Genomic DNA, 23,199 nt, shown 5'->3' on the forward strand with positions numbered 1-23,199 from the left:
TGGGTATTTACAAAGGCAGCCTGGTTTAATAACCTAGTTTTATTAGCTCTTAAGAACCAGATTTTACATACTCAGGGGCTTAGTGACTCTGTGTGTGTGTGTATCTTTGTAGTACAATTCCTTAGTTTTTGGTTACATATTTATTATGAATGGGATTCTGTCTCTGTCTTCTGTTAAAATTCTGCTTTTTTTTTTATTGGAGTTTACTTGCTTCACAATATTGTGTTAGTTTATACTGTACAGCAGAGTGAATCAGCCATACGTATACATACGGCCCCTCTTTTTTGGATTTGCTTCTCATTTAGGTCACCACAGAGCATTGAGTAGAGTTCCCTGTGCTATACAGTAGGTTCTCATTAGTTATCTATTTTATACATAGCATCAATATGTATATATGTCAATCCCAATCTTCCAATTTATCCTACCACCCAATATTCTGCTTTGTTCTTGAGTGCCACATTCCATATATCATTCAGTAAGTGATTAGTGAGAACCTATTAGCACCAGAGCTAAATGTTAGGGATTGAGAAATCAATAAGGATTCTGGCTCCCAAGGAATCCCAGAAGAACCCCATTCATAACTTAAGGTGTCTGTTAAATTATTTTATAAAGCACATTAAAGAACTTTTATAAATTGTGAGATGTAACTATTTCTCTGTGTCAGTACTAATTACTTCTTTAGCCCTACTATAATGTAATGAACATATAATGAATTAATTTTCCATGCATTCTTAAGGTCCTTTCAATTTTCTAGATGTATCTTGTCCACATACCATCACATCTTAACCTCAAACATTTCACATTTTTAAAATAGTTTCTTCCTCTCCACCAAATGATAGCTCTTCTAATCCTGGTATCTTTTCAATATTCTGGTTAATCTTAACTAGGCTTCCCACACCAACTATTTATATTTTCTCTAATATCATCTTGACCTCCATGTCATAATATACATGCTTTGTGAAGTATATGTCTAACCGTATATATAAATAAGATCTAAGTTTTAGCTGCTCATTGTATTTTTTACTATCTCTCCTTCAACTATATATCCTTTCAAGCATATACCATAATTAAGCACAGTGTCTGTCTTTCATCAATTATGTATTATAACTCTTTATCTTTTTAGTATACAGTACCTTAAAAATAGTACGCTTAAACAACTTTTTTCTTGTTGTTCATGAAGTAGGCATATTAAAAGAAAACTTTCTAAGTGTCCTAGCAGTTAAATATTTATAAGTATAAATATACTTATTTATAAATAAGTATAAATATTTATATACTTATTGAAAGAGCACTGATGCATAAGACAAAACAAAACAAAAAACAAAATCATCACGACCAACAACAAAAAAAATTAAGTTTAAAATTAAAGCCTATTTAATTTAGGTTTTCTATAAATTTCAAAGTCAATTAGCAAACAGCCTTACAAATAAATGTATCTAATAAACACTAATAATAACATACGGAAGAGTTGCTTTCTTCTTTTAAAGCACCAGAAAAACCTCCAAAAAACTAAAGTTATAGAAAGCTACCACATGATAGACTGTAGTACTCTTCAATAGTTACTGCTTGAACAAAACAATATAAAAACAAACTGCTTGAAGACTGGAAATGAAATTTTGTATCTAGCAAGTAAAAACCATCTAAATTATTCTTTGAATATCAAAAAATTTTTCAGAGGATCAAAGTCTTCAAAGATAAAAAACATTTAGGTACCATCCTTAGAAATAATGTATTATACAAATGTACCATCCTTAGAAATAGTTTAATTTCATAAATAAGGGTGTTTCGTAAAGATTTAGCAAAAAAAATATGGAGAAAAACTTACAAAATAATATACTTTTACATAAAGGAATGCTAAAAACCACTCAAGGTTATGAGCAGTTTTTCCCCAAGTAATATATATTACTACATCACAGGCAACAAATATTGGATAAATGATAGTGAATGAGGGTGTGCGTGGGTATGCACATGTGTGTGTATATCACAGTGAAAATTGTTCACGTAAAATTAAATATATTTTGCTATAGGAGCTAGCTACATAATCTCAGTAGAGAAGATAACAAAGTAATTTAAATTAAATTATTCTGTTTCACAGTCAGTGACAGGAGGAAAGATTTTTCATTTTAGAGCTGTAAGAGACTTGAGATTACAGTCAAAAGCATCATATTATAGAACAAAAAGAGTAAGCAATAACAGATACAGGAGGATAGGATTTAGACGAAACTAGACTATGGAAAAGCAGTACCTTGGGACCTGGTAACAGGAAAAGTAATCTCTAAAGTGTCTTTGAATGATGAGAAGCAGAACAAAAATTTAAGCCAAATTGTCCTGATTTATTGGCCCCAATTATACACATAAAAATGGCTCAAAAATTACATAAGTAAATATTTTTCTTACTAAATATGGATAGTAATGTTTTTCATGGGAGTTAACTTATCACATTCCCCGTCTTATTTTTCAGGGAACAGAAAACTGCTCGCACCATTACCACAGACTGATGATAATCATTCACTCTAAGACAAAGAACAAGGTATCAATCAGCTTTCATTCCTGTGTCTCCGGCTGCTTCTCTGTGAGGTGCTCTAAAAGACATCTATATGAAATATGAATAATCTAAAAACTGAAAAAAAAATTTACCTGATTTTAAAAAATAAGATCAACACTCCTAAGGCTTCAAAGAAGAAAGACCAGATGACAGCTTGACCTGACCTGTGGAAGAATTACTGAGTAGACACATAATCCTACTCATAAATAACAGCCAGTGTAACAGTGTTTTCATTTTCTCCTTTTCTCTTTCTCTCTGAGGCTAATTAGCATTACACACAGTATGTGCCTTGTTACAAATGTCTTCTTTCAGCTTTGGAACTATAGTATCTTTTGATTACCCAAAACTCTGATCTAGTTTTTCAGTTATGCAGAAGCCAAACACTCTTTGTAACACTTCAGACTAACTAAAAAAAAAAAAGCCATTTTAATAAAATAGAAACAACTACCACAAGTGGATGCTACACGTGTACTATCCTCACTTGGTGAATCATCGTCACTTTAAAGATAAACTGTAAAAGAAAAGAGTACCTTTTTATATACTTACTGCTGAAAGGCTGCCATTGTATTCTCCAAATTTTCTCCAGCACCTGTGAAAACATTAAATTGAAGCTAATTTGAACATTTTATTTTTCCAGAAATTCACCTAAAAAAGATACATCAAATGAATCATGATGTTTGTATATTATGTAGACATTACAAGTGTTTTAAAGAATGTAGTGGTATTTTGAATTGCTTTTAGCTGCACCAAGAAGAATCAAAGATCAAACCACAGCCACAGCAACGCAGGAGGGTTACAAGAACCTAAACGTGCTTTTAAAGCTATAATAGAAAAGACAGAGGAGGACTTGCACATATACACCATCAGAGTTAAAGTGTCTCTCCTCTGGGTCCCCAAGGTCTCTCATGCATCTTTCTACTAAGGCATTTATCATATTTATAGCATAAAGTGTTTACCCATCTCTTTTCTCCCTTTCCCATTAATTACTTAAGAGAAGTGACTGTTTTAATCATCTTGGCTGAGTGTAATATAGTGTAGCAGTTGAGGGTGGGGCTCTGGAGTTAGGATCTCTACTCTCAAGTCTGTTTGATACTTGTGTGACCTTGAGAAAATTAACTCACCTTTCTATGGCTGAGCTTCCCTATCTATAAGGATGAGGAGGGACTTCCCTGGTGGTCCAGTGGCTAAGACTCCATACTCCCAATGCAGGGGGCCTGGGTTCAATCCCTGGTCAGGGAAGTAGATCCCACATGCATGTCACAACTAAAAGCTAACATGATGCAACTAAGACCTGGAGCAGCCAAAATAAATATTTTTTTAAAAAACAACATAGGGCTTCCCTGGTGGCGCAGTGGTTGAGAGTCCGCCTGCCGATGCAGAGCACACGGGTTCGTGCCCCGGTCTGGGAAGATCCCACATGCCACGGAGCAGCTGGGCCTGTGAGCCATGGCCGCTGAGCCTGCGCATCCGGAGCCTGTGCTCCGCAATGGGAGAGGCCACAACAGTGAGAGGCCCAACAACATAGAAGAAAAACCCAAACGAACTTTTTAGCCAACCCAATAATTAATGGAATGCCCAGGAAAAATACTTTGGAAATACTTTTCTAAATACTTGGAAAAACAGACAATTTCTTTTTTTTTTTAAATAAATTTATTTATTTATTTATTTTTGGCAGTGTTGGGTCTTCGTTTCTGTACCCAGGCTTTCTCCAGTTGCAGTGAGCGGGGGCTACTCTTCATCACAGTACGCGGGCTTCTCATTGTCGTGGCTTCTCTTGTTATGGAGCACAGGCTCTAGATGCACAGGCTCAGTAGTTGTGGCTCACGGGCTTAGTTGCTCCACGGTATGTGGGATCCTCCCAGACCAGGGTTCGAACCCGTGTCCCCTGTATTGGCAGGCAGACTCTCAGCCACTGCGCCACCAGGGAAGCCCGACATCTTAACAAAAGAGGCAATTCAAGTTTAAGGTGCTGTTCAAATAATAGAATTAAAATGTCTTACATACAATAACATCTGAACATATTTGCAAGAGTATTAAAGTTTTCTTCTTTTATATTGTTAGATTGTATTTTTATGGCAACCTAATTAATAATGAATAGAAACACAAGGTATGAAGAAATGAATATATTAACCTAATGTTCTAAAAGTTCCATCAGTTTAGCAGAGAGAAAGGGGTACCTATGTGAAACAAGCTACTTTGGGGACTTCCCTGGTGGTCCAGTGGGTAAAACTCCGCACTCCCAATGCAGAGGGCCCAGGTTTGATCCCTGGTCAGGGAACTAGATCTCACATGCATGCTACAACTAAGAGTCCACATGCTGCAACTATGAAGTCCGCATGCCACAACTAAGAAGTTTGTATGCTGCAACTAAAGATCCCATGTGCCGCAACTAAGAGCCGGTGGAGCCAAAATATATATATATATATATATATATATATATATACATATATTAAAAGCTACTACTTTGACTTTAGGTTCACTTTAATTACTAGAGTTAAAGCACAATAGAAAACAGATGAAGCAAATATGGAGATTAAAGTTTTTTCAAAAGTAAGTGCTCTTTTGACATTAAATGACTTTTTAAAGTCCAGTCAGTGCTTGTTTTAGTCAAAGACTAAGGAAATATGTTATAAACAGATCATCAATATTCAAGAACAAAGCACTCTAGAATACTACCTAAAAGAAAAGAGTGCTAAAATGGTTACTTGTAGATTAGGTTAAACTACTGCCTGTTGTACCAAAAAGCAAGGAAGTTAACAGGACACAGAAGCCAGTTTGAAGAAGCTCTCACTGGCCAAACCTGAGACAATGTTAGCATCAAAATAATGATAGTAACAAACTTTAAACCATTAAACAAAATAGGATATTCTGAATCCATTTTAATAACTGGACCAAAAGTTTGATAAGGAATGGAGTGTTTATGTGGTTTCAAAGTACTTTCCTACAAAAATACTAACTACAAAGAGAAAAAGTAACTTCACAACGGAAAAGTCTGGCAGACACCACTTTCACCAAGTAATCAAAATCAACATCATTAGCTCCTTCAAGCTGACTTCTGTGTCCTTTTAATTTCCTTGCTATTTGGTACAATAAACAATCCATTTGGGAATTCCCTGGCAGTCCAGTGGTTAAGACTCCGTGTTTTCACTGCTGAGGGCACGGAACTAAGATCTTGCAAGCCGCGTGGAGTGGGGGGGAAATGTTCACTTCTCAACTCCTCTGTGAAGCACTTTATAAAAAAATTACTTCAGATGACAATGATTCTTATTACAGTCAAGAGTTCATGCCTTAAACTAGCAGTTCCTAACCATTTTGGTCTCAGGACTCTTACTGAGTACCTCAAAGAGCTTTTTTTTTAAGCATTTTTAAAATTAATTAACTAATTTATTTATTTTTGGCTGCGTTGGGTCTTCGTTGCTGCACAAGGGCTTTCTCTAGATGTGGCGAGCAGGGGCTACTCTTCGTTGCAACGTGAAGGCTTCTCATTGCGGTGGCTTGTCTTGTGGCGGAGCATGGGCTCTAGGCGCATGGGCTTCGGTAGTTGTGGCATGCAGGCTCAGTAGTTGTGGCGCAGGGACTTAGTTGCTCTGCGGCATGTGGGATCTTCCCGGGCCAGGGCTCAAACCCGTGTCCCCAGCACTGGCAGGAGGATTCTTAACCACTGCACCACCAGGGAAGTCCCTCAAAGAGCTTTTGATTATGTGGGTTATATCCATTAATAATTACATATTAGAAATTGACTTCTAAATTTTAAAACTTTGAAAATAACAATAATAAATCCATTACATGTTAACATAACATTTTATGAAAAATAACGATCTGACAAAAATATTTAACACTAAGCAAATCTCTTTAATGTCTGGCTTAATAGAAGGCAGCCAGATTCTCATATCTGCTTCATACGTACATATCAACCTTCACACAGATAGTTGGAAAAGAAAGATTCTTCTGTGATACTGCACCAAAATTCAACAAATGGCAAATTCTTAAAAGTTAGTTGTAATGTGGAATCTGAACCGTATTAATGATCTCTTCATACTCTATTACAGGAAAATCGATTAGCCCATCTTGAATTTTGAATGGATCTTTCACCCATGCATGGTTTTTCGGAAAATACTGATTCACTGAATTATGCTGATCTTCTAAATACTGACACATTTCATTAGACAATACTTTTTAAAAATCACATTTGTTAATACCTGATATCATCAGGAAAGTCTTTAAAAATTGGAAAGCTACCAAGCTCACAGTGGATGATACAAGTTTTTCAGAAGTCTAATTTTTGCTTGAAAGCTCAAATTTAATCATTGGCATTTCTTTAATAGAAGGCAGCTAGACTATTTTTCTTCTAATGACAGACTCACTTTATTAATTTTCAAGAACATATCTGCTGAATACTCAAGGCTGAATAACCAGTTCTTCAGTCAGTTTTTTAAGTGAAAATGGGGTTCTGTGACCCTCTTGCACTGTTGGTGGGAATGTAAATTGATACAGCCACTGTGGAGAAGAGTGTGGAGGTTCCTTAAAAAACTACAAATAGAACTACCATATGACCCAGCAATCCCACTACTGGGCATATACCCTGAGAAATCCATAATTCATAAAGAGTCATGGGGCTTCCCTGGTGGCGCAGTGGTTGAGAGTCCGCCTGCCGATGCAGGGTACACGGGTTCGTGCCCCAGTCCGGGAAGATCCCACATGCTGCAGAGCGGCTAGGCCCGTGAGCCATGGCCGCTGAGCCTGCGCGTCCGGAGCCTGTGCTCCGCAACGGGAGAGGCCACAACAGTGAGAGGCCGGTGTGCCGCAAAAAAAAAAAAAAAAAAAAAAAAGTCATGTACCAAAATGTTCATTGCAGCTCTATTTACAATAGCCCGGAGATGGAAACAACATAAGTGTCCATCATCGGATGAATGGATAAAGAAGATGTGGCACATATATACAATGGAATATTACTCAGCCATAAAAAGAAATGAAATTGAGCTATTTGTAATGAGGTGGATAGACCTAGAGTCTGTCATAAAGAGTGAAGTAAGTCAGTAAGAGGAAGACAAATACCGTATGCTAACACATATATATGGAATTTAAGGAAAAAAAATGTCATGAAGAACCTAGGGGTAAGACAGGAATAAAGACACAGACCTACTAGAGAATGGACTTGAGGATATGGGGAGGGGGAACGGTAAGCTGTGACAAAGAGAGAGAGAGGCATGGACATATATACACTGCCAAACATAAGGTAGATAGCTAGTGGGAAGTAGTCGCATAGCACAGGGAGATCAGCTCAGTGCTTTGTGACCGCCTGGAGGGGTGGGATAGGGAGGGTGGGAGGGAGGGACACGTAAGAGGGAAGAGATATGGGAACATGTGTATATGTATAACTGATTCACTTCGTTATAAAGCAGAAACTAACACACCATTGTAAAGCAATTATACTCCAATAAAGATGTAAAAAAAAAATGGTGTTCTGTGGAAAACAATAAAGGCTAATTCAGCTCAGAATTCAAGCAATTGCACAAGTACTTTTCCTCAAGACAATCATCTTCCTACTTTGGTATGCAGCAAAAGTGATTTTTGTGTACTTCCAATTTTGTCACACAGAATATTAAAACTTATGTGTACTCAAGGATTGACATTTAATAAAATTAATAATTTTTCTAATACATCAAAGATATTCTTAAATGAAACTGCCTTTTTAAAAAAAAATGTGAGTGCATGATGGTGAGGAATACAATGGCTACTAGTACATTTGGTACCAGTATTTTCATTTGTGCTAAAGCAACAGCAGTTTTACCGACTACTGCTTTTGCACCATCAGTGCAAATGTCAACAAGGTGAAAAAGGTAAGTAATGTCTTATGAAAATAATTTTGATCTTGTAGACCCATGAAAGGTCTTGGGGACTCCCAGGAGTCCACAGACCACACTTTGAAAACCACTGTCTTAAATAATCAAGGATCAGGGCTTCCCTGGTGGCGCAGTGGTTAACAATCCACCTGCCAATGCAGGGGACATGGGTTCGAGCCCTGGTCTGGAAAGATCCCACATACTGCGGAGCAACTGAGCCCGTGTACCACAACTACTGAGCTTGTGCTCTAGAGCTCGCGGGCCGCAACTACTGAAGCCCGTGCGCCTAGAGCCCGTGCTCCGCAACAAGAGAAGCCACTGCAATGAGAAGCCCGGGCACCACAAGGAAGAGTAGCCTCCACTCACCGCAACTAGAGAAAGCCCGCGCACAGCAACCAAGACCCAATGCAGCCAAAAATAAAATAAATTTTTAAAAAATTCAATGATCAGAAAAGTCAGAGGAGTGGTCACCTCTGGGGATGGAGAAGGATAGACTGGGAAGGGAACCAAGGGAATCTTATGGGATTCTAGAAATGTTCTATATCTTGATCTGAGTAAATGGCTACCTGGATGTACACATATGTTAAAAAAGATATTAAACTGTACACTTAAGGTTAGTGCTACCACATGTATGCTATGCCTAAATGTTTGTTCAAAAAGCCTTTATTTCTAAGTCCTATGTTTTTTATATTCTGGTACACCACCTAAACCCTGAGGCGGCTTTTTTTTTTTTTTTTTTTTTTTTTTGCGGTACGCGGGCCTCTCACTGTTGTGGCTTCTCCCGTTGCGGAGCACAGGCTCCGGACGCGCAGGCTCAGCGGCCATGGCTCACGGGCCCAGCCGCTCCGCGGCCTGTGGGATCCTCCCGGACCGGGGCACGAACCCGTGTCCCCTGAATCGGCAGGCGGACTCTCAACCACTGCGCCACCAGGGAAGCCCTAGAAGGCTTTTTGAAGGCAAGTATTGAGAGGAACATCTATCCCCAGCTACCTGTTCCCACCTAGTGAAGGAAAATTCCACTCTAGTCCGCAAGGAGGGAAAAGAATGGAAGGAGCACTTTTAACCCTTCTTTATTCCCTCATATACTCCTCCCCATGGGAGCAGAAGCCACGTAGGAGAAAGAGCTGTCCGTCCATCTGTGACTCAGCCCTTCATAGTCCCCTTAATTTGGAGTGGCCCACCCTCAGAAGGAACAAAATTTCTGCTCAGCGCAGCATGCAGGATCTTAGTTCCCCGAGTCCCTTGCAGTGGAAGCACAGAGTCTTAACCACTGGACTGCCAGGGAAGTCCCATACCTCTATCTTTCTGTTGCATGCATTTTTATTTCTAAGTTTGTTCCAAAGTTGGGATGGGAAAGTAAGCCTTCTCAAATTTCAATAGCAAGGGCTTTGTAATATACATGTGTAAGAATATTCTACAAAACAGTGTTCAACAAATATTTATTAAGTTTGAAACGATATGATATTTGTTTCAGAATAATACAGGTGAGAAGAATGGGCAGGGATACAGATGAAACAACATTGGGCATGAGTTGATAATTATTTGTATCTGAGTGATAGAGTCTTACTACTTTTGTATATGATTAAAATGTTCCATAATAAAAAGTTCAAAAGATATTTATAGTTGGCTCTTTTTGTTTTGAGGAAAAGGAGTTAGGAAAAATATAAAATAGAGATTCAGAAATCTGAAATAAATTTCCCCACAGTTAATATAATTTTTACTACTAATATTTACATTCAAAGTCTACCTGTTTGTCTTTTATGTCTCCTTCCCATATTAATTTTATTTGTAATTCATTTAAACCTAAGAGCTTAAGCATGCAAGCATTATTAAGATCTTTGATCTATAAGTTTATGAAATTAATAGCCAGTACTAAATAAAATAAAATATTGAAAAGGTGGTCAAGATATTAATAATTAATAGAAGCTAGATACTGTACTTAGCACTCTATATATTATTTCATTAAAATGCCCACAACCACGGCAAGATTTCTGGCATCTCCGAAAATAAAATTGGGTAAGATCACATAGCCAACAAGGGGAACTGAATTTCGAGCAAAAGCAGTATGACTTCAGATCCCACCCTTTTTACCACTAACTATGCTGCAGTTTCTATGCTGCCATTCATACTTCTCCTTATTTCAGTTTTACAGATAAGTTACTCGTCTTGGTCCTTATTTCCATATTCTTATACTTGTTTGTAAAGCTTGAAGATAAATCCCACAATGATAATACCCATAAATTACTTGTTAAGATTCATATGGTGAAAGCCCCGAGAGTAACTAAGGGACTAATTTAAAAGTAGACTAATTTAAAAGTATGCCATTCCTCTCCAAAGAATTATTTGGTGATAGCTCTTCTCTCACGAAATGGTTTGAATTCCTTCTCCTTTCAATTATCATCATATCATTCATAGAGCACACCTGCCGTTAATTTTTCTTTTTCCTCAATAAGCAGCTTAATGCCTGGCTTTGCAAATAACCATTCAACATGTAAACAAAAGTTTGTTAATTAGTTATGAAGTTAATTATGAAATGTGGATGAGGATGAGTATCATAGATTTGACATGCTGTCCTACTATAATTTGTTCATAATTTCTCTGCTTATGTCCCCCTGCCTCCCTCTCCGCCAGTTCTCAGTTTTCACTTCTTTGAGAAAGCTTTACTTCCTAATACTATACAAAGCTATATTTCCCGATTTTTCATTCTATGTTAACTTTCCTCTCTTACTAGTACCTCATAATTACTTTGTGACTGGTTAATTTCTGTTAGGATAGGAAAAGGAAAGGAAACATTCTCTTTTGTATCTTTAATTAGATTTAAATGCTGTAAAGGAAAGAAATGTCTGGTCAGTTTCCTTTTTACCTCCCAAATGTTTTATATACCAATAAACATTCAACAAACATTGTACACTTGTTTTACAGTTATCCTCCAATGACCACTATCATTAACATCTTTTGTATACATGCTATATGTGTGTGTGTGTGTGTGTGTGATGTTTATAAAACCAATGACAAATATGACAATGTGCACCAGCCACAAAAGAACAACTTCCAAATTAAAATTTTTCTGATATTGGAAAAGACAGCTTAGTGCAAATAAAACATATTTTAATGTTTGAAGACATAACCTTATATCAACTTAAAATGGAGTTGTTATTCAGTAAATCAAGCAACAAAGTAAGTTCCTTCTCCACTTCTAAATTCACTTGTTCATTCAACATTTATAGTGCACTTTGGAAACTATATATATTTCCATAAGAGCATGAAGAGCTTGTAAGGACTACAGATGGTATATACAAAAGAGCATTTCTCAATATGCGATCCCTGGAACACTGCGGAATTGTTTCTATATTTCAAGGGGAAAATATTAGTGAAATATATATTTGCAGATATAAGAAAAAAATTAAACACATCAATAGCATAGAAGGATGATATTCAAAGTGTATATTGATACGGCGGCAGCATTTACCAACTAACCACCATGTGTGTGCTCTTTTCAGTAAGTGGTTTTTGCTATCTTGTCATACGTTCAACTTTTTCTATAACGATATTTAATTTTTCTAAGTTTGTAATATGTATAATTTTTTTAAATACAGGGAAATATAGATAACACCTGCTTTTACCCTCCCTTTACACATTCATACAAAACCAAAACCAAAATACTTCCAGTGACACTTTGAGACTCAAACTGATGCCTCAGTTTCCTCCTTGAGCAAACAAAGTTTAGGACTCAGAAGCAGCCAGTTTCCATGAGCAATATTTACCCTCAAACTTATCACCTCTGAAATCAATCTGGCAAAATGCCCAGATTGTGGCAATACTTGGCCTTGCAACCAAGGGTGAAAGATTAAAAGGTAAGGTGAGGAATTTATCAGTTGATTTTTTTTTTAATTCTTTGGCCACCGAACCCTAATAAATGAATCTCTTTTTTAAAAGCCTGTTGCTTAATTCAATTGGCCCATAGAGATAGCTTAGGGAGTATGAAAAAGTTATTTCCCTGCTATCCTAACTCTAGTTAACTCAGTGGGCATTTGAAATATGTGTATATATGGTATGATTCCAAATGTAGTAAAATACGTACTTAAAGGATACACTTCAGGGGACTGCCCTAGTGGTCCAGTAGCTAAGACTCCACGCTCCCAGTGCAGTGCGCCTGGGTTCAATCCCTGGTCAGGGAACTAGATCCCCCATGCCACAACTAAGAGTTCGCATGCCACATCTAAAAGATCCCACACACGGCAACAAAGATCCCACGTACGGCAGCTAAGACCTGACAGCCAAATAAATAAATAAAAATAAATATTAAAAAAAAAAAAGACATACTTCAGAATGTTAACAGAGATTATGTCTGGATGGTGAGTTTTAGGAACTATTTTTTCTTTTTTAATTTCTATATTTCCCAAGTTTTCTACAATGAATATGAGTTACTTATGCAATTGTAAAAATATTAATAAAATCCATAATTTCATAGAGAAATTATAAAAATAGCCTTTGAGAGTATGACTTGCTCTCGATTTAACCCAAAGGGTACATCTTTGGTCCTATTGGTATTTCATCAATACACTGTAGTTACAAAAAGTGTTCTTTGGTCAAATAGATAAGGAAAGACATGGAAAGTATCTAGCACACAATAGATAATTAGCAGACAGCAAGCTATTATTGTAAGTGTATGTTAGGATCTGTACTAGAGGCTAGAGACCCAAGCATTAGTAAAATCTAAAATCTGCCCTTGAGGAACTCATAGTCTAATAAGGGAAGCAGATATTACAATATAATGTAATACAATGTATGCTTTAATGAGGTAAGAACAAAGCAGGCCTACACCACTTAATTTTTAAAACATTAGAGTATTTTCTACTTTCAAGGACAATCAATCAGTAAAAGGCAAAAGTGTTCATTAAAACTAAGACATTAAGTATAGGGTGATCTCATTTTTTCTCACTCAACTCAAAGTTCCATTGCAAAATACAAATGTGACCCCCTGTATCCATGCTTATATTTCTAAACAATTTTACGGTGTTTAAAGTCCTTTCTGTACACCTAATTCTCATAACAACCCAAAGAGAAGCAAGGTTATATTGCTTCTATAATAACCAAGGCTTATTCCCAAGGTTAACTAGTGATAGGTCCAGAATCTGACTCAGGTGATAGTGCTTTCATAGCAGACATAATATAGTACACATTAAGAGTTTTAAGTTAAAGCAATTCAGACGTATATACTTTATACATATATAATGATCAATGTTTCAATCTTGGAATGATCATACATCTGTTTTTCATGAAATATCAGGTATTTGCAGTTAGGGCAATAGAGAATTAGCCCAAATGTTTGTGACATGCATGGAAAAGTTTGCACAGATAACACTGATTGCTGTTATCAGTGTCCAAGACAAAAATAAAAAGCAAGCAGAAGCTGACTGCTTCCTAGTCTATTATTTTCCAGAAACTTAGTATCTTGAGTTACAAAGTGTTTTTTAGTAAATATATCCTCTATCACCCTGGATTCAACTGTATTATTTGGCATACATACTCAACAAAAACATATTAAGCACGAACACACAGGAATTTACTACACTGATTTAGGACTGTAAACGTATTTCAAGCCTACAGAGTTAAGATTATTTCTTCTAAAATAAAATCTAGATCACCCATAACGACCGTTTAGATAGCTTTTTAGAGGACCTAGTTTTGTTTTGGGTTTTTAGTAAGCACACTTTTCTTTTTTTTTAAATCAGTAAACACAACTGGCAGAAGGTACTGACTATCTCCAGAGTAGGACTACTACCATCGAAAATACTTCTATGGCAACAACTCAAACACTAAAAGTTGTTTTTTTGGCTGTAGTGGTTGAAGGCACGTTAGTAGTCATATGTCATCCTACAATTTAACTTTGTATCCATTAAAATACAGGTAAACCAAATAAGAAATAACTTGGCATTTAGCTGGTGATAGATCCCTTAAAACCTTTCACACTTTTCATGAGTAGGAGACTAGCATAACCACTGAAGTCACTCTTTAGTACTATGTGTAACTGATTAAATTATACAGATTTTACAGAAGAATGCTAATGTACTTCTGTGATATTTAAAAACTCATTCCTGAGACTTCCCTGGTGGCGCAGTGGTTAAGAATCCGTCTGCTAATGAAGGGGATACGGGTTCGAGCCCTGGTCTGGGAAGATCCCACATGCTGCGGAGCAACTAAGCCTGTGTGCCACAACTACTAAGCCTGCGCTCTAGAGCTCGTGTGCCACAACTACTGAGCCCACGTGCCGCAACTACTGAAGCCCGCGCACCTAGAGCCCGTGGTCCGCAACAAGAGAAGCCACCGCAATGAGAGGCCTGCGCACCGCGATGAAGCGTAGCTCCCCGCTTGCCGCAACTAGAGAAAGCCCACGGGCAGCAACAAAGACCCAATGCAGCCAATAAATAAATTCATTAAATTAAAAAAACACAAAAACACATAAACAACCCTTATTCCTGGCCAATTCTTGTTAGCAAAGGAGTCATGGTACTAAATCAAAATTTAGACTGTAAACTAGAATTTTACCATTTCAAGTATTAGACTGTAAATTCCAAGCAATTTTAACCTAGTTTAACATTCATCTCTAAAGAACAAGCTAAAATTGATTGAAATAATCCAATCTCACAACATTTTATACATCATGCGTGAAATGAAATAAAGACATTATTGCACAATAATGAAGAGGCAAAGATTTGGCCTGCTGTCCGGGAAATGAGAGGGTTCATCTACATTCCTTTTGGCAAGACACTGTTCCAAAAGAAACTTCTTTGTTTTCGTCAAACAATACAGTCCTGTCATTAACTAAATCATCTTTTTGTCTTTGGAAATCCACCGGTCACTGCTGGGGTGCAAGGTGGGGTTGGAAAAAAAAAAAAACAGGTGCGAGGTTTGCAGCCCTGGGAACCAGGACGCTCCAGTTTCTGTCCCAGTCCAGCCCAAGCTGTAACTGTGACCTTGGGACGTGTCCCCGGCTCAGGGACTCGGTTTCCCCCTCTTCTCAATTATCATGCTTAGAATGGGGGGATGGAGGGGTGAATTGGGACCGGCCCCCAGGGACTGCAGATGCCCAGGCTGCACCACGCTCCAGGTTCACGCAGTTCCTCAGCCCTGGAAGCAGTTCGCCCCATCTTCCCACAAGCTCAGCCACTGGCTGTCTCGGAACAAGTCTGTTCCCGGTTCCCCACTGCGGGGTACCCCCGGCTCGGCCCGGTGCTCCCCACTTGTGCCTCACTGCTAGGAAGGTACCTTGCGATCATCCTTCCCTCCTCCGAGAAACCTCCATCTACCCTTCATTCTCACCCTGGCCCTTCCTCCTTCTGAGAACCCCTGACATCCATCGCTGCACTCGAGAGGTCCCCACCTTGGCTCTGTCTCAAGACCCCTTTCCTTCCTTCAGGCGACCTCCCCTCCACACTGCCTTCACCTCCGGGGGAGCCCTCTATCCACACACGCCCATCCTTCCTCAAACTCTCACGTATTTCCACCCGCCTGCCTTTTGCGGAGGACCCTCAGCTCTAGTCGTGCTGGGGCAAGGTGGGGGGCCTCCCCCACCTCCGCCACCTGGTTCTGGGGACCCCTCTCACCTCCGCGGTGAGAGATGTGTTTACTGAGGAATCGTTGCTTCTTTCTCTGGTGCAGCAAGGTCGGGTATTTGAGCAACAAGAAGGAAGTCACCAAGTACCCTCCCAGGGTGGAGAGAAGGTAAAAGGCCGCGGTGGACGACATCTCAGCGCCCCTGTGGGAAGTCTCCCACCGCCTGGCCCTCTGAACTCCGCTGAGACGGTCGCAACGGCTGCAGCGGCGGCGGCAGCTGCTGAGGAGGTCTGTTCGCCCCCAGCCGGTGCCAGCGGTGCAGCGCACTTGCCGGCGCCGGCCCAACACGCAGGCGCAGCCGGACTCTGGCAGCCAAGCAACAAAGGGGCTCCGACACGCAGGCGCGCTCAGGCTGCAGGGTATGAGCCGGCGAAGGTCCCGGAGCCGGCTTTTGTCACCTAGCTTTGTGGTCCGACTCGCAGCGCAAATTGAGGCGAATGCTTGGAAACCCGCCAGTGCCTTCGCCATCACTCGGACCGAAAAGGCTATTCAAGGATAGCCTTCAGGAAGGCCTGACATAATGAGAAAGTTCACATCAAAAAGGGATGATTCCAGGGCGCGTCTTTAGCCCTAGTCGAAGAAATGCAAAGAACTCTTACCGATGGAGGAGTTAAAGCTTACTGAAAACAAATAATAAACACACTCATTTGTCCAGCCAAGAGAGAATTTTCCCTTTTGTCACACATACCATCAAAGGTACTAGTTTATCAGTCAAGTATTTGAGGGATGGCTCCTCTCCTCTCGCATTTTACTGTTAAAATGCAAACCTCATGCCTTGTACGCGATAGGCAGTCAAATGTTTGTTGACTTACAAGTCCGTTTAAAATAAGGAAACGTTGACAAGGTTATAGGTTATAACTTAAAAGTCTTGGGAAGACTGGAAACTAAATTTCCTTTCATCCCACACAAACTACTAATTCTAAGAGCCACATTTAAGTGCAAAAGAATTAACCCAGGGCTGAGGGAGAAATTTTGGCCAGAAGAACAGGTCTCTCACAGAAGTAGAATGCAGAGTGATTATTTAAAATCATGTGATTCTTGACTCCGGCCTTAAGCAAATTTCTTTCTTCTGTTTTCTTATCTGTAAAATGAGGAATTTTTTTTAGTAAATGATAACTTCCAACTCACACATTCTGTTAATAATGACTTCCCAAAGATTTTAGCTTCCTTTAAGAAGAGTAAATAAAATTTGGAGGATTCTTGAAAACAAGGGCCTTCATTAGATTTTAAAAAGTTGCAGAGAAAGACTTTTGCATACGTTTACCAACACAGTAGTCTTATTTCTTGGTCTAACACCAATATACGCAAAGAAATGATAAAGCCTTTGTAGAAGAGAACTAAGTATAAAACTTTCCACATACAACCAAACTTAAAATTAAAAACATTTAAAGGGAACTCACAAGTTGAAAAATACTGCCTTGTTAGGAATTAAGGAAAGTATCCGTTTAGGGCTGTCAAATTATATCCTATAGAGTAGCTGTGCTCATGGTTCTGTTTCCCTTTTCCCAAATCTCTCTTGACAGCAATTTTAAATTTGATGACTACTTTATGATTAGTATAGATATATGTATATGATAAATATTACCAGGAAAAAAAATGTAACTAAGAATATTTAACCTTCAACTATAGAGGCACCAGTGGCATAGCAGACAGAGCTCTAAATGTAGAACCCATAGATTTATTTATTTATTTACTTTTTGGCCACACTGCACAGCATGTGGGATCTTTGTTTCCCAAACAGGGATGGAACCCACACCTCCCGCACTGGAAGCATGGAGTCTTAAGCACTGGGCTGCCAGGGAAGTCCCTAGAACCCATAGATATAGCTATGCTATTTATAAACTGAGTGACTCTGGGCATATCACTTAGTTTAAGCCTCAGTTTCACATCTGTAAAATGGGGGATAATAATATCTAACCTCAGAGCAGTATTTTGAGGATCTAAGGAAGTAAAATGAAAGCACTGAAAGTATCCTAGGGAATTCCCTGGTGGCCTAGTGGTTAGGATTTGGCAACAAAGTTAGGGAAAGTATACAGAATTATTCAAAATAAGTAACCAAGCAGGAGCACACATGCCTTAGTGCAGGCCCAAGAAAATTAACACCAATGAAAGAACAGGTGAAAGTATAATAGTAGAAAAGCATCTTTTAAAAAATTGCACTTATATGATGAGAGATATCTTCCAAGATGAAGGCCATATTTTGCGGGAAATTTATGAGGCTCCAAAGTTAATAAGACATTATTTAAGCCAAGAAAGGCAATTAGCACAGGCAATCAATTATCATAGGGGGAAAATGTTGAAGAAGAAAGAGTATCAGAAACCACTGGCTTGGGACTTCCCTGATAGTCCAGGGGTTAAGACTCTGGGCTTCCACTGCAGGGGGCATGGGTTCCATCCCTGGTCAGGAAACTAAGATCCTGCATGCTGTGCAGCATGGCCAAAAAAATGTTAAAAATAAGGAAAAATAAAAACTTAAAAAAAAAAGAAATCGGGCTTCCCTGGTGGCGCAGTGGTTGAGAGTCCGCCTGCCGATGCAGGGGACACGGGTTTGTGCCCCGGTCGGGGAAGATCCCACATGTCGCGGAGCGGCTGGGCACGTGAGCCATGGCCGCTGAGCCTGCGCGTCCGGAGCCTGTGCTCCGCAACGGGAGAGGCCACAACAGTGAGAGGCCCGCGTACCGCAAAAAAAGAAAAAAAAAAAAAAAAAAACAGAAATCACTGGCCTGTTTCATTGAGAAGAGAAAACTGATATCGGGAGAGGTTAAGTAGTTTGCCCAAGACTATACAGCTAGTGGCTGATATAACAACAAGGTCATCAATCTTAACTCAGTTTAAGGGGTTGGAGAAGATAGTACTGATCCTACGAAAAATAAAAGATTTGAAAAATAATCTTGCTCTTCATAGAAGATAGCATTAAGGAAATTCCCACTTAAAAAGTGTCCTTGGAAGCATATCGGAGGTAGCAAGTCCAGGATGCAGTATAGTGAAAAGAACATTCATACTAGTCAAATGTTTCCTTAACCTGTCATTTCAACCCCATCTACAACTGTATTGCCCAAATTATTAGGGTTCTAGATAGCAGATGCAATTGACTAGGAACATAGATCATTGGGACCAGAAGGCATTTACCCAAGAGTTCTAAAGGAACCCATAAATTAAAGTGTGATACTATTCTAAATAAGAAAACTGCTGCAATAAACAGCTAGTTTGCAGACAGACTGGCAGACTGCCATTAGGATTCTCAGCTCTAACAGTGGGAATCTGATACTAGGTTAGAGCATGGTTCAACTTTCTTCAGGGCAATTTAGCAAAATATATCAAAACGTAAAATGTGTATATCCCTTGACCCATCAATCCCAGGCCTAACAGTTTATTCTGCAAAGAAAATTTCACAAGTATTAATAAAAGATGTATGCACCCTGGTATTCCATCGTTCATAGAAGCCTTAAATTTAAAAGAACCTAAATATCAAACAATAAAGGACAGATTATATAAATCATGATAAGGGAAAACAATGCAGCTATTAATAATACATTCATTTATTGACAGGAAAAATGTCTACCATATACTGTAGAGTGAAAAAAGCAGATTACAGAACAAGATGTATTCTGTGATTGCAGTTATGTAAAATTGAATACATATCCACATGTGACTGTCTGCATGAGATGTTTAGAAGGATATTCACTAAAATGTTGCCACTGGTTAGCAGAGAGCATTTAGCAAAGCAGTGGAACTTCAGGTAACTTATTCTTATCTCTGTTTAAAAAAAACCTATGAAACAATAACAGATACAATGACTACATATTCATTTTACAAAAACAACAAAGGTATGTTCAAAACCAAAAATTGTTTTACATGGGGTTGTAAACTAAGGAGTCTTGCTTTTATATCGAGAAAATAGCCAGTATAATATAAAGGATAAAAGTCACTCAATACTCGAGACTTCCCTGCTGGTCGAGTGGCTAAGACTCCACGCTCCCAATGCAGGGGGCCCGGGTTCGATCCCTGGTCAAGGAACTAGATCCCACATGCAGCAACTAAGAGTTTGCATGCCTCAACAAAGATCCCACGTGCCGCAACTAAGACCCGGCAGCCAAATAAATAAGTCACTTGATCCTCAAGTACATGTAACTTTGTAGGAGAAAGGAAGTAATAAGCAACTGTGGTCATATAGTCCTCTAAGAGTGTCTACCATACCTCATTTTTCTGACATTAAAAACTCACCCAGGGGACTTCCCTGGTGGTCCAGTGGTAAAGAACCCGCCTTACAATGCAGGGGACGTGGGTTTGATCCCTGGTCAGGGAACTAAGATCCCACGCGGGGCAACTAAGCCCGCGTGCCACAACTACTGAGTTCGTGCGCCTCAACTAGAGCCCACATACCGCAAACTACAGAGCCCACGGGCTCTGGAACGCACGCACCACAACTACAGAGAGAGAAAAAACCCACACGCCGCAACAAAAGATCCCACATGCCTCAACGAAGATCCCGCATGCCACAACTAAGATCCAACACAGCCAAAAAAAATAATAAATTAAGTAAATAATAAATCTTAAAAAAAAAACCCAAAACTCATCTATTCACAAGTCTTAAGACCAGAATCAAAATATTCAGTTGGAGAAACTGACACACAGGTTTTATTTTTATGTTTTCTAAGAAGGCAGAACAGAGGAAGAGTACAGCTTTGAAATCAGAGTCCTCAATTTAAATTCTGACTTTGTTACTTCCTAGCTATGTGACCTGGGACAAATTATTTAATCACCTCAAGCTTTAATTTCCTGATAAAATGGATGATATCTATCTTGCAGTGCTTTGAGGATTAGAGGCAATGTATGCAAATGCTTACTAAATTACCTAACAAGAGGATATTCGAGAAATAGCTATTATTATTGTGTGCCATTCAGTACACAGTAGCTATTGTTATTTTTATAAATCAGGCTTCTCTAGTTCCATTTTTCTAATTTTTTTCCTGTTCTTTTAAAGTCTTTTTAAATTTTTAAGTTAAACTAAGAAACAAAACTCACTGTTTAAGTAGTGCAGGGGAGTCTTAATTTTAAGTAAACCAACGTATGAAACCATTTAAAAAATTAGATTAATGTAATTTACTTTATAAGGTTTATCATAGTAGTCCTTTAACTAGTTAGCACTCTTGAATAAAATATGATTTACTTCCTAAAAATTTTAATTCTATACAACTCTTCAAGGACACATCAAAAGACTTACCAATAAGCCAAAGAATGCCCTTCTGTCCTAGTGATTCTTAAAAAAGAATCAATTTGAAACATTTCCTTATATTTCAAAAAAAAAATCTACTAAGCAAAGGACAATGCAAATGCTGCTACAGAAGAAATATAATTTCTTAAAAAAACCATCACGTTTGAAGTTTGCTGAAATAAGGTTTGTAGGACTAAAGTGAAAGGTAGTAAGCAATACAGACCTGCATAGTCCACATTTCTCTAATGTGACACCCTGTAAACTTATTTATGGATAAAAACAAGCATGAAGAAGTGCTGCAATTGTGTCTTAAGCAAGTTATAAGTACAAATAGCATACAAATTTTGTATTTACTAAGTGAAGTAAGTCAGAAAGAGAAAGACAAATATCATATGATATCTTACATGTAAAATCCTACATATGACACAAATGAACTTATTTACAAAACAGAAACAGACTCACAGACACAGAAAACAAACTTATGGCTAACAAAGGGGAAAGGGGGTGGGGGAGGAATAAATGAGGAATTTGGTATTAGCAGGTACAAATTATTATATATAAAATGATAGGGACTTCCTTGGCAGTCCAGTGGATAGGACTCTGTGCTTTCACTGCTGAGGGCCCAGGTTCCACCCCTAGTTGGGGAACTAAGTAAGATCCCACAAGCCGCATGGCATGGCCAATTAAAAAAAAAGATAAACAAGGTCCTACTGTATAGCACCGGGAACTATATTCAATATCCTGTAATAAACCATAATGGAAAAGAACGTGAAAAAGAATATGCATATATAGGGACTTTCCTGGTGGGCCAGTGGTTAAGAATCTGCCTTCCAATGCAGGGGACGCGGATTTGACCCCGGTCTGGGAACTAAGATCCCACATGTCGCTGGGCAACTAAGCCTGTGCACCGCAACTACTGAGCCCGTGCACTCTGGAGCTCGCGCACCACAACACAGCCCAGCACAGCCAAATAATAAATAAACAAACAAACAAATAGATGGAACAAAATATTATGCACAAAATGAATAAGCTACGAGGGTATATTAAAATAAAAAGAATATGTATATATATACGTATAACTGAATCACTGTGCTGTATGCCAGGAACTAACACAACACTGTAAATACTTAAAAAAAAAAAAGTTTTGTATTTAAAAATGCTATAGAAATTCAAATTAAGGTGGCTTCTGTAACCAAATATAATCAAGGAAAATTACTTACTAATTTAAGCAGTAATGTAAAGTTGTTCCATGTAGAATGATATCAAAAAGGAAATAAAGAAAAAAAGACACAGGTTTGCTCTTCTGAAATCTATTTGTTCTCATAAACTACTTTCTTATAGTTCCTCTGACCTACAAGCTTACACAACCTGTTAGTCAAGTCTTAGAGGCTATTAAAAAACAATACAACTATTAGTATATGTCCTACTATATTTCCCAAATGCAACTACCAACGACTATGCTTAATACAAAAGTAATTGTGATTTTTAAAACTGATATAAAAGGAATGAAAGATATAAAGGAAAAGGATGAAAAAGAAGGCTGAGATGAAAGAAGAATATAGACTAATTTTCATATTGGCTCAGATTCTCTTCCTAATTAAACTACAGTAAAATAGGCATAAAAATACACCTAGGGGCTTCCCTGGTGGCGCAGTGGTTGAGAGTCCGCCTGCCGATGCAGGGGACGCGGGTTCGTGCCCCGGTCTGGGAGGATCCCACGTGCCGCGGAGCGGCTGGGCCCGTGAGCCATGGCCGCTGAGCCTGCGCGTCCGGAGCCTGTGCTCCGTAAGTGGGAGAGGCCACAACAGTGAGAGGCCTGTGTACCGCAAAAAAAAAAAAAAAACAAAAAAAAAAAACAAAAAAAAAAAAATACACCTAATTAAATTACAGTTTTAAATTGGCTGCCAGTTATGTGTTTCTCTATATAGATTTAAAAATCAAAACCTAAGTAACTGTTTTAAGCTGGTAGCAAGATGTGT

General features: G+C 38.6%; 1 protein-coding gene across 1 annotated transcript in view; it reads right to left on the bottom strand.

The window, feature by feature from the left end:
* Nucleotides 1-16,137, bottom strand: part of GDPD1 (glycerophosphodiester phosphodiesterase domain containing 1) — a 43,161-nt gene extending 27,024 nt beyond the window's left edge. Inside the window, exons 1-2 of the mRNA XM_065897614.1 lie at nucleotides 15,996-16,137; nucleotides 3,092-3,134 (exon numbers count right to left, since the gene is read on the bottom strand). Coding sequence (XP_065753686.1) covers nucleotides 3,092-3,134; nucleotides 15,996-16,137 — 185 coding nt within the window. The remainder of the gene's footprint in view (nucleotides 1-3,091; nucleotides 3,135-15,995) is intronic.
* Between the last annotated feature and the right edge of the window lie 7,062 nt (nucleotides 16,138-23,199).

The sequence above is a fragment of the Phocoena phocoena genome, chromosome 19 (genome assembly GCF_963924675.1).
Source record: "Phocoena phocoena chromosome 19, mPhoPho1.1, whole genome shotgun sequence".
In the NCBI taxonomy this organism is placed as follows: Eukaryota; Metazoa; Chordata; class Mammalia; order Artiodactyla; family Phocoenidae; genus Phocoena; species Phocoena phocoena.